This window comes from Vulpes vulpes, chromosome 1 (genome assembly GCF_048418805.1).
Source record: "Vulpes vulpes isolate BD-2025 chromosome 1, VulVul3, whole genome shotgun sequence".
Classification (NCBI taxonomy): Eukaryota; Metazoa; Chordata; class Mammalia; order Carnivora; family Canidae; genus Vulpes; species Vulpes vulpes.
This window is the reverse complement of record NC_132780.1, coordinates 3,789,426-3,800,989: the sequence shown is the minus strand read 5'-3', so window position 1 is coordinate 3,800,989 and position 11,564 is coordinate 3,789,426. Positions and strand designations below refer to the sequence as shown.

The 11,564-nt window shown below is 69.6% G+C and overlaps 1 protein-coding gene across 1 annotated transcript; it reads right to left on the bottom strand.

The window, feature by feature from the left end:
• Positions 1-62: 62 nt before the first annotated feature.
• Positions 63-11,053, bottom strand: LRP3 (LDL receptor related protein 3). The gene is made up of 7 exons (XM_072750027.1): positions 10,854-11,053; positions 9,274-9,321; positions 4,777-4,915; positions 3,230-3,444; positions 1,759-2,872; positions 908-1,040; positions 63-712 (listed from the first exon to the last, which is right to left on the bottom strand). The coding sequence occupies exons 1-7, from the start codon at positions 10,924-10,926 to the stop codon at positions 128-130; spliced, it is 2,307 nt and encodes a 768-aa protein (XP_072606128.1). The 5' UTR covers positions 10,927-11,053; the 3' UTR covers positions 63-127.
• Positions 11,054-11,564: the final 511 nt, after the last annotated feature.

The following is an 11,564-nucleotide window of genomic DNA, read 5'->3' as shown; positions in this document are numbered from 1 at the left end:
GCAGCAAGCCGGCGGGGCTTCCGGGCAGCCTCTCGGGAGGAAAGAAGGACGCGGAGGCAGGGTAGAAACGACTGTGTATTCCCTGGTTACAAAGCGGGGCTGTGGCGGTCACCAGCAGGCCGGCGGGTCAGCAGACCAGCAGGGCCTCATCGTCGCTGGCCTCCAACGTTGGGGAGCAGGGTGGCGGGGGGCTCCTGCAGACACCCAGTGGCTCTGGTGCGTGGGGGCCCAGGGTGCTGCTGGCAGTGGGAGCCGCGGGCTGAGGGTCCTGGGCCGAGCAGGGCTCCCGAGGCATGTCCGCGGGGGCCGGGCTGTCCCCGGGAGGGTCCCTGCAGGCTTTTCTGTCCTTGTCCCCCCGCCTGCAGCCCGGGTCCCGCAGGCCCGAGGGGGGCGGCCCGGCAGATCCCACTTCTGGCGCCCGGCCCGGGGCGCTGGGGGGCCCATCCGCGGCTGCCGCGGGGCTGCCCGAGTCCGTAGGGGGGGCCGGGGCGTCCGGGCTGGTCCCTGGCGCAGGCTGGAGGAGCCCGTCGCCCAGCACCGTCTGAGAGGTGCGAGCGGCCGTCAGCAGAGGGATCTGTCCCCGCGGCGCCCGCGGCCGGTGAAACAGCCGGTTCCAGAGGCGGCCCAGGCGGCGGCGGGAGGGCCCGCGGCGGGAGGCGTGGCGGCGCATCTGTCGCCGCATGGCCGTGCGGAGGTTCTGTAGCACCGAGGCCTGCGGACCGGAGCCGCGGGGCGGGGCTCAGCACCCCCCACCCGCCAACCTGTTCCCCCAGCCTGGCCGCGCCCCCCACCGCACCTGCCGGGGCCTCTCCTCCGCTCCCTCGGCCCTTGGCCCGTGCACCGTCTGACCCGGTGCTCAGGTCCACGCGGGAGCCCGGGCCCGGGGGTCTCGGCCCCTGGCGCTCACCTGGGATGCACTGTAGACGGGGAAGTCCTCCACCGGCGGGATGAGGCCCTGCGCGATGAGCTGCCCGTAGGACGGGGGTGCCTCCCGCCGCACAAACTCGGCCTCCAGGCGCGTCATCTGGGTCTCGAAGGCCCTGAAGGCAGCGGGACCCAGGAAGGCAGCATGGCAGGGCTGGCGGGGTCGGCACACGGCCTGCCCCAGGCCCCGCCCCGCCCCTAGGCTCCCCGCAGGCCCCGCCCCGCCCCCAGGCTTCTCCTAGGCCCCGCCCCCAGCCCCCCGCAGGCCCGCCTCCAGCCACCGGCAGGCCCCGCCCCTCCCCTAGGCTCCACGCAGGCCCCGCCCCCTAGCCCCAGGCCCCGCCCCGCAGTCCCTGCCTCCAGCCCAGCAGGCCCCGCCCAGCCCCCCAGTCCCCCGCAGGCCCCGCCTCCTAGCCCCAGGCCCCTTCCCCTAGCCGCCTAGCCCGCCCCGCCCCCAGGCTCCCCTGCAGGCCCCGCCCCCAGCCCCCACAGGCCCCGCCCCCAGCCCCCACAGGCCCCGCCCCAGGCTTCTCCCAGGCCCCGCCTCCAGCCACCGGCAGGCCCCGCCCCCAGGCCCCGTCCCACAGGCCCCGCCCCGGCGTCTCCCAGGCCCCGCCCCCAGGCCCCGTCCCGCAGGCCCCGCCCCGGCGTCTCCCAGGCCCCGCCCAGCCCCGCCCCCAGGCTCCCCAGGCCCCGCCCCTTCCCTCCGCCGCGACCTCCCGGGACACGCGGGGAGGCGCACGCGTGCACGGCCTGAGCCCCGGCGCGCCCGGGGCCGCGGCCGGGGGATCGTGGTTAGGGGGAGCCGCGGCCCCGCCCCGGCGCCCCGCCCACCTGTACTCCTGGGTGCGCAGCGAGTAGAGCTTGAAGGCGCAGCCCAGGGCGATGACGAGCAGCAGGCCGCACACCAGGCTGCCGATGAGCGCCGCCGTGATGACCTTGCGCGGCACCGCCGCCAGGCAGCCGTGCTCGTCGCTGCCGTCCTGGCAGTCCTCCTGGCCGTCGCAGCGCCACGTCTCGAAGATGCACAGGTTGGTGCCGCAGTGGAAGGTGCCCGGCTGGCAGGAGAAGCAGTTCTTCTCGTCGGCGCCGTCGGGGCAGCTCTTCTGGTTGTTGCAGCGGTCGGCGGGCGCGTAGCACAGGCCGCTGCCCCCCTCGCAGGGGTACTGGTCGGGCGGGCAGGCGGGGCAGCCCTGCTCGTCGCGGCCGCTGGCGCAGTGCCACCAGCCGTCGCAGCGCTGCGGCTCCGAGAAGCAGCCCTGCTCGCCCGCGTCGCCCGCCGCCCCGCCGCCGCCGCCGCACGGCTGCTCCCACGGGAGGCAGTAGCCCTTCACCTGGTAGGTGGCGTTGAAGCCGTGGCCGGCGCTGCGGGCGCGCGCGTGGTAGGCCACGGTGAGGCGGCCCTGCGCGGCCTCCAGGCTCACGGGCCGGTGGTTGCTGCGGTAGGACAGGGTCTGCAGCAGGCGGTCGCCGCGCTCGCCCAGGCCCTCGTACACCTGCACGTAGTCGTCGTAGCCCAGGCGCAGCTCCAGCTGCAGCAGCACGCGCCGCGGGTCCTGCGTGTCCACCAGCCACGTGCAGTGCAGGTCCGACGGCCCGCGCGCCGCGCCGAACAGGTCCGGGGACGCGAAGGAGCCGTAGAAGCTGCCCAGCCGCCGGCCGCACGCCAGGTCGGGGCAGCCCGCCTCGTCCGAGCCGTCCCCGCAGTCCTGCGAGCCGTCGCAGCGCCGCTCGGCCGGCAGGCAGCGCGTGGAGCGGGCCCCGCTGCAGGGGAAGGTGCCCCCGGGGCACAGGCTGCCCGGAGGCTCGGACGCGGGCGCCGAGCAGTTGCCCTCGTCCGAGCCGTCGCCGCACTCGTCCACGGTGTTGCACTGCCACGGGCCCGGCAGGCACTTGCCGTTGTCGCAGCGGAACTCGTCGGCCTGGCAGGACGCCTGGCCCAGCTTCCCTGGGCATGGAGAAGGGCGGGGGGGTGCTCAGGGGGAGCCCAGCCTCCCTCCGGGGCACACCCGGGCCAGGAGCAGGCAGGGTGGCCCCCCTGTCCCTGCCCGGCCTCTGCGGGGCCTCTCTATGGCCACCCCTGGGGCAGCCACCCCTCAAATGCTGGGGTGGGATCGTCCCTGACTTGAGCCAAGGGTGAGGGGCGAGCCGCCCGCTCTAGCCAAGTCTGGGAAGTGGGGTCAGTGAGCCTGAGGCGGCCACCTGACCCATCCCAGGCCCCCCGACCCTCGGGGCTGCTGGGGGAGACCAGGAGAGGGCGCTGCCCGGGGCCCTGCTGCCCTGCCCACCCCGCTGCCCGCCTCACCTCGGATGTAGGACAGACGGAAGCCCTGGGCCTGGCCCGAGCTGGAGGCGTCCGAGTGGAAGAAGATCCAGACGTGGTCCCGGGCAGAGATGAAGGCAGGGGGGATGGCCGAGCCGCAGAGCCGGAAGGCCTCCTGGCGGGGCGGCGCCGCTGGGCCCAGCATGAGCCAGTCCAGGGAGCACTGGTGGGACTCCTCCACATCGAAGTTGCGGAAGCTGCGGGGGCAGAGGGGAACGAGGACGGCGGCTGTGGGCAGGCGGGCAGGGAGCCCGCGGACCGGGGCTGGGGCGTAGCAAGGGTGGCCGGCCCTGGGGGCCCCCCACTCCTCCACTCCAGGCCCCTCAGGGGGACCCCTGCTGCCACATGAAGAACCGGAGCAACTGGACAGCCCCATCGAAGCCCTGCGAAGGCCTCACCTGGTCCCTTCCTGCCCTCCATCGGCGCACGCAGCGCCCGCCCCAAAGCCAAAGTGGAGGGGGGGTCAGAAGCTCCAGCAGGGGCAATTCCTTCCTTCCCCCCACACTCCCCCTTGAAGGGCAAGCCCCGGGGGTCCAGATCCCTCCCACGCGGAGTGTGCTGGGAGAGACCCAGCACGGGCTCACAGGCTGAGGGAGTACACGCACCCGGGGCTGGCCAAGCCTGCAGCTGGGTGACAGCTTGTCACCTGGGGAGAAATGGATGCTGGGCCCGCCAGGCCCAGGCTGTGGGGCCAGCAGGCCACAGGACCAGGGAGTAGACCAGAAGTGGCCGGCAAGAGTGGAGTCTTTGAAGAGAGTGGGCCTGAGAGCCACGGCCCTGTGGCCACAGGGAAACGGGCAGAGACACCAGGACAGACCCTGCTGGTGCCCATCATGTCCCTATGGTTTGGAGCCAGGACTACCTGAGTGTTCTAGGCTTTGGCATGTAGGACAGTGGCGCCCCGGCCAGGTACCCCCCGGCCACCCCCGGCCAGCGGTTCCAGACTCAGCTCCACTATCTGGCCACCTCAGCTCCCTCTGCCCTGGGCTCCTGCGTGGGCTCCTCCTGAGGCCCCCCGGGAAGCCCTGCTCTGGCCTCCACATGGGCCTGGCCCCTACCCCCCCAGCCCCCCCCCCCCCTGCAGGACGGAGAAAACACCTCCGCCACCTCGGAGCTGCCTGGAGCACGCCCGCCAGTCCCCAGGGCTCCTCCCCCTGGTGGGGCTGAGGTCAACCACGGCCCCCAGGGCCCACGAGAGAAGCTGACACAGGGGAGGTCCAGCAGGAGGGGCAGCCAGCCACAGGGGCCCACAGACACCTGGGGAGCTGGGCACACTCACATGCTCACACATGTGCACACACAGACACACACGTACTTACACATCTGCCCTCTGTACCTCTTCATACATGTGCTCATGCACATGCACGTGCTCACACACGTAAGCATTCACATCTGCTCACACACGTGCCCTCTGCACCTGCTCACACACACACTCACACACATGCACCATTTCACATGCACACTCACACACACTTATGCCGCATGTGCAGGCCCACAGAGTTTCCTTCTGACGCCCTGGGTCCCCTTACCTGATGGTGATCATGTCCCCACGGTCACCCTGGATGTACCAGCTGCAGTTGGTTCCCGGAGGGTAGTTGAGGGGCCAGGCCGGGCTGTAGATGACACCGCGCCGCTCTGTGTGCTGCTCTAGCTTCCCGCTGCAGGCAGCTGTGGGGAGAGGAGCCTGAGACGTGCTGGCCTCCCCTTTGGGTGGGAAGTGAGGTGCGGGGTGCACGCGAGCCCCCCGTGGCCTGAGTGCAAGCCTTCCCCGGAGTGGGATCAAGGCCAGACAAGGGTGGCCATGGCCAGACTCAAGACTTCATGGGCGTGTGCATGGGGAGCCAAGGACCCAGCAGGACTCGGTACAGCCTTGGTCCCCAACCCCACTGGGTGCACCAGAGCGTAGGTCTTACCCCCATTCCCGGCAGGGCTGGGAATGAGCCCACCAGCAGTCCCCTTGGCACCTCCAAGGGGCAGCCTCTTGGCCTCAGGGCCTCAACTCAGTGGATAATTCTGCAGCCCTAGGCCTTCCTGGGCCCAGGCAAGGCCTCTGCCCTGGACCCCACCCGCCCCTCCCTGCCCCTGCAGCCCTTCACCACGCTGCCTCATCAGATCCTCACAACAGCCTGTGGCAAAGGCAGGGTCTGTTATACAGATGGAGAAACTGAGGCCAGTGACACCACCTCCTCACTCTCCCACTGCCTGGCACCTTCCACCTTGCCCCCTAGAAGCCAGGGTCCCTCTGGTGGCTCTCAACAAGACTCCTTGGGACCCCACACTGCACAGCTGCAGAAAGGAGAGTGAAGTCCTCCAGCTGCCTCCCGTGCTCTTAGGACTCAGCGCCGCGGTGACCAGGGAGGTCCAGGTGATCCAACACTGTGACTACCAGGGCCGTGAAAACCCCCACCCACAGCTCACGAAAGCAGCAAAGGACTAGAAAAGAAACACCCACACTTGACCCTAAAACAAGCCTGGCCACCCTCGAACTGCCATCAGAGCCCCCAAGGGTCCCTGGTCAGCAAGGCACCAGCCAGGCTTCTCTGCCCGGCACCCAATGTGGCCTGGAGGGCCAGCCCGGGGATTTCAGATTTCTCACCCCTGAAACAGGAGCAATAAGAGCACCCAGCAGAGGAAGAACAAGAGCCCCTTCCCTCTGACACGTGAGGCCACCGGCTTGGTGGACCTCACAGGGACCCTCAGTGCTGACCCGGGACCTGTGAGTTGTAAGGTCTGAAACCCAGAAGAGGCTTCTCCTGCTGGATGGTGCTGGATGGTGCTGGGGGTTCACAGGCAGGAAGAGCCTAGCACGGCCGGCCGGGGTGCATCCTCCCTCCCACATCAAATCTCCAAAGCACACGGTCAACCCCGAGTCAGGAGACTCCGGCAGCCAGGGCAGGAGCCACCCTTTGTTGCCCTGGCCCCTGAGACCCTAGGACAGGGCCCGGGGCAAAGCAGGGCCTGTCACACCTCCCCTGGCCGGGAGGCCTTCCTCAGGGGGACCAAACACTCAGAAAGGCCAGGTTCCTCCCCCACGAATCCTGCAGGCATCGCCTGCCCCAGCCGGATACTCTTCTAGACCTACGTCCCGCCCCACTTTCCAGGGCCAGGCAGCCTGGCTCTCGGACCAGCAGCCAAGTCAGGAGCAGATGCCTGATGTCCCCACAAAGCCCCTGACACCGTGTGCCCCTAAACAGCCTCCCCCTGAGCAATCGCCAGGGCTGCCCCCGAAGTTCCCCCAGAGGGGCAGCGACAGCACGCAGTTTGCTCTTCCCCAAAGTGGGGGCGCGGAGGTCATGCTCTGCAGCCCGAGTGCACGGGGAGCAGGAAAGAGGGCAGGGTCCATGCGGGCCGCTGGGAGCTCCGGCCTTGAGCCCGGTGGTGTCAGCAGCTCAGGCGACCAGCCCCAGGCCTGTCTGTGAGGGCAGCCTCGGCCCCCCACCCCGGGATCCGGCGCAGGTGGGGAGAGGCCTCCCAGGTCCCGGGGCCCGCACTGCCAGGCCCCCCGCTCCACCTTCGGTGGGTCACCGGGTCCCTCAGTAAAATGGAGTCCGTGGGTGCTGCTGGTCTCAGAGGGTGGTCGGGAAATCCGAGGAAAGAGGCGTCCTAGGCAGGCATTCCTGGGGGGGGGCGAAGGGGGGGACGCCCTGCGGAGTGAGGCTCTGACAGGGTGTGTGGCGATGGGCGGCCGGGGAGGGTGCCGGGGGGGCTGTGTGTCTGCAGGATAGGGTTTGGGGGTGTTTGGGGGCTTTGGCCGGGGGGGACCTGTGTTCCCTCCGGCAGAAGGCCGCTTGCCCTCTGGCCGAGGTGGCCTGCTCCAGGGGGCCGAGGATGACCGAGCACTTTCAGACCAGCGAGCGCCCTTCCTTCCTGGTCCAGAGAGTCACAAAATACTCCCGAGGAAGCATGAGCAAGGCCTGGTGGAGCACAGTTTGCAGATCCGGTTTCCAGAGCAATCGATAGTCTAGATAACCTGCCGGCTGGAACTACAGGACAGGGAGCCAGGAGCCCCCCCCCACCTCCCCAGCCCTCGGGGGAGGCTGCCGGGGGAGGGGGAAGCAGCCTCAAGGCCCTGTCCAGGCTCACGGGCGCTGGCGTCACAGCAGCCACACGGCCGAGCCCCGAGTCTGGGGTGTGGGACGTGGGGCATCGGCCCCAGTCCAGGGGTTGGGAGGCAGACCCCTGTGATGTCTCCAGCCCGTCAGCCGGGCCATCAGGGGTGTCTGAGCGGTCACCCCAGGCCGCCGGAAGCCGGGCTCCATTCCCCTTGGCAATGCCAGGGGGTAGAGCTAGACTCCAGGAGAGCTAGGCCCCCGACCTCCACCTGCACCGCCATGTGAACGGCGGCCCCACGTGAAGCTGGGCCACGTGGGCCCTGCTACGAACAACGGGGATGCTGGCCAAGAGCATGGCTGTCTTCCCCTCCCTATGAGTGAGGCTCGTCCCTGGAGCATCACCTTCTAAACCTGGGACACAGGCATGCAGCAGGCACCCACCACAGCCGCAGGAGGGCTCGCGGGGGGCTCCCATCCGTAAGGCCTGACACTCCCGTGCCCCCTCCCGCCCACTCCCTTCCACGGCCACAGACAGACCCTGGCCCCGGCGGGGCCAGTCTCCTCCAGGGAACTGGGATGGGGACACGGGGCAGGTGGCTGTGGGGCCAGGACACCAGGCAGCGCTGGGGAGGGCTTGGTGCTGAGTAAGTCGGGGCCCTGGGCCAGCTGCGTCAGCAGAGGAGGCTGGAGGAGTTGATGTGCAGGGACAATCGTGGGGTGGGGGGGAGCCTGAGGAGCCACACGGGAGAAGCCCGTCCTCTGTGGGCCCAGGGCCTCCCCCTCCCATGACCGTGGCCAGCAGAGGACCCTCTCCCCGAGCCAGCCTCTGCGGCTTTCTACTACGAGGTCCTGAGCAGAATTAGAGACCCCAGGCCCGTGGGCAGCACAGCAGACAGCACACAAGTCACAGGCCCCCCACCCTGGAGACCCCACATTCTCCCCAGCTCCCTGAGGCCCTTCTCAGATGTCTCCCGGGGGCCCCAGGGCCAGGAGGGCTGGGGCTTCCCCGTGGCAGTGCCCTCAGCGAAGCACCGACACTCTTGACGGCCTCGGTCACCCCTCCCACTCCTGCCAGCCTTCCATGTGCCTGGCACGGGGCCCGAGCACGGAGACGGCCTGTGGATGCTTGGACCCGCTCTGACAGCAGGAGGAATGGGGTGTTCCAACTGTGTTTCCTCGATCCCGTGGGCAGCCACGAGTCTCAAGGCCGAGACATCAGCCACACAGTTAATCTCTCCTGCACACCAGCTTGCCTGGACCGGGGCTTGCTCGGACGGACCAGCGGAACCCAGGCTGGGCCACCTTCTTCTCTAATCCGCAGGCCAAGCCAGTATTTCCGCCGCCCTGGGTCATCCCAGGGCCGGTACCAGGCAACCGGAGACCACCCTGTAGCCCCAAGCCAGCCAGAACTATTCACTCTGGCCACGCCTGACCGTGTGCCCTGTCCTACTTGCCTTTCCCGTGGAAACTCCAATAAAGGCTGTGGCCTGGCCCCCTGTGGCCCCTGTAGGGTGTTACCCCTCAGTCACACCTTTAGCAGCGAAATCCCACGTATAACTTTAAAACAGGCAGGCATCCCACGGTGCCTCGTGGCCTCGGGGAACCCCACGGCCTACCGGAAGCCCAATCCACCAATTACGCTACACCTGTGACAGTTTGCTAGTGGCATTAAGCCACCGTGCGTCATTGTCACGCTGAGCACCTTGGCTCATCTGCCCATTTGACTCTAATGACCAGGCTCTGAGGTAGCCCCTGTTATTGCACCCATTTTGCAGAAAAGGAAACTGAGACTCAGGGAGGTGTAAGCTTGCCCGTGGCCAAATGGCGCCTTTGTGATGCAGGAAAAAATGCACAAGGACTGAAGTTGAAAGAGGCGAGCTGACCCCAGGGGTGGACAGGTCCCAGAGGCCTGTGCTTAGAGGTCACGAAACCAGAAGAGCAGGGCGGAAGGCAGGAAAGGAGGCGTCTACTCACCTAAGGCAGGAACCGCGCTGCTGAGCCGCCCGGTGAGAACGATGTTCACTGCAGGAGATACAAAGAGGAGTCAGTGGGGGGCGGTGGCTCTGGGGGCCCAGACACCTGCCCTGGGCCAGCCGCGGCCCTCGATGGGCACAGGACATCGCAGCCAAACTCCAGGCTGGTTCCCTTCATCCCATGGGGCACGGCCCGGAGCACCGCCAGAGACTTCCACTCTACCGGGTCCTGCTGGCAGGGGCACAGGGGAGGACCCTCGAGGGTCTCAGGACCCACCACCCTCTCCCAAAGAGAGCCAGGGCACAAGCTTGGCTGCACCCGCCACTCCTGCTGCTCCCCATGCCTGGGAATTTTACCCCATGTAGGAGGGCTGTGTTTCTGTCTCCCTCCTCCAGCTCGGGGACTCGTGTGGGGACCACTCTGGTTCGGCCGGGACAAGGGCCCTGCCTTCAGAGGGGCCCCTGCCACTTGGAGGAATCCCTCTGAGGGGCCTTGACAGCCACCTGGTCTACGGGCAGCCAGGGAGGGAGGGAGTAGGTGACTCCCCCATTCCACAGGGATGCACAGTTAGCAGGATTCAAGGTCCACCCCGCTGTGCCACGCTGACCTTGAGAAGAGCCGCAAAGAACTCTCCTGCCACCCACCCCATCGGGTAGCCACCTCCGTGGGGTTTGTCCTTTGCTTTCACCTAGTGCTTTCCTATGGGGGTTTACAGGACCAGGAGGAGACTATGGGCAAACTCGACTTCCTGGGGTTCAGGGTACCCCCGTTCCCCCCAACATCAAGGATGCCAAGGGAGGCAGAGAGCATCCCTGCAGGGTCAGCACCCACCTGGTGAGGATGCAGGGGCCGATGTCCCCTCTGAAAACACCCCCAGGTTCTGCTAGGCAGAGCCCAAGCCCCATCTGGGTGGGGAGGGCCTTGGGGTGCCCGAAGGGCCCGTCACCAGCACCCAGCAGCTCAGAGTCCAGAGTGCGTGACCACCAACGGGCTGGGCAGTGGGCGCTCTGCAGGAGGGGGGTCCCCAGCCCTTACTAGACTCTCCCCCATGTGAGGCAAGACCCAGAGCTCCCTGCGGAAGAGGGTGCGTGCAGCTTAGCCCTGACGGGTTTCTTTCCCGCTGTGTCGTTTCAGCAGCTTCAAGCAAACCTACTGAGCTGAGGGAATCTTCCCTAGTGACAGGGTAGGGTGTCCCCTGGTGACCCCAAGCTCCGATAATGGCCTCGCTCCTCCATCATGGTAAATAGAGGGGCCATGTGGCTTGAGGATTTAACTCCTCTCCTGCCCTCTCCCTGCCACGGGGCCACGGAGCGCGGACGGGCCCTCCCGGGGACCAGCATGGGGGCTGCGCAGGCCGCAGGGGCCAAGGGACACAAAGGGAAGCGCCTCCCGCCTCCCGCCTCCCGCCTCCCGCCGGCTGCGCCCCCGCCGCGGGTCCCGGCCCGGAGGAGGCGGCGCCCGCTCGCAGACCCGCCCGCCGCGCCTTTGTCCGCAGCCCCGAGGCCGCATCCCCGCCAGGCCCGGGCCGCGCGCTGCCCCGGGGGGGGGGGGGGAGGGGGCGGGGGGCGAGGCCCACTCACCCAGGCAGACCACGGCCAGCTGCGCCCGGGCGCCCGGCGCCCCCTCCGGCCCCGCGGCCGCGCGCTGCTCCATGCCGGCCCGGCCCCCGCCTGCGGCTCCGGCTGCGGCTGCGGCTGCGGCTGCGGCTCGGGCTCGGGCTCCCGCGGCGGCTCCGGCGGCGGCTCCGTGCGGCGGTGCAGGCCGGCAGCGCGCGGGGCCACATCGGCCGCGGCGTCACGGGCCCCGCGGGGGCTCAGCGGCGGCCGCCAGGGAGGGTCCCCGCCCGCCGCTGCCCCCGCGCCCCCCGCGCCCCGCCGCCGCCCGCCCGCGCCCCGGGGCCCCCCGCGCGCCCATGCCCGGTGCCGCGGCCGCTGCTCGGCGGCTCTGCGGGTCCTCGCGCCCGCCCGGAGCCCGCCCGGAGCCGGAGCCGGAGCCGGAGCCGGAGCCGGAGGCCGCGCCGCGACAGCCACGTGACGCGCCCGCCGAGCCGCAGTGGCGCGGGCCGCGCGGGGGGGGCGGCGGGCGGGGGGCGGGGGCGGGCGGGCCTCGGCGCTGGACAGCTCCGCGCAGCAACCCGGAGCCCGCGCTGGAGCCCCGCCGGGCGCACCACCTGCCCCCCCCAGCCCGCGACCTGCCCCCCCAGCCCGAGGCCACGACCTGCCCCCCCCAGCGCGAGCCCACGACCTGCTCCCCCAGCCCGAGGCCACGACCTGCCCCCCCAGCCCGAGGCC

Coding starts and splice junctions, on each gene's coding strand:
- LRP3 (XM_072750027.1), bottom strand. CDS start 10,926: ATGGAGCAGCGCGCGGCCGCGGGGCCGGAGGGGGCGCCGGGCGCCCGG. Junction 9,322..10,853: donor GCTGGCCGTGGTCTGCCTGG/GTGAGTGGGCCT, acceptor TATCTCCTGCAG/TGAACATCGTTCTCACCGGG. Junction 2,873..3,229: donor CCGTCTGTCCTACATCCGAG/GTGAGGCGGGCA, acceptor CTCCATGCCCAG/GGAAGCTGGGCCAGGCGTCC.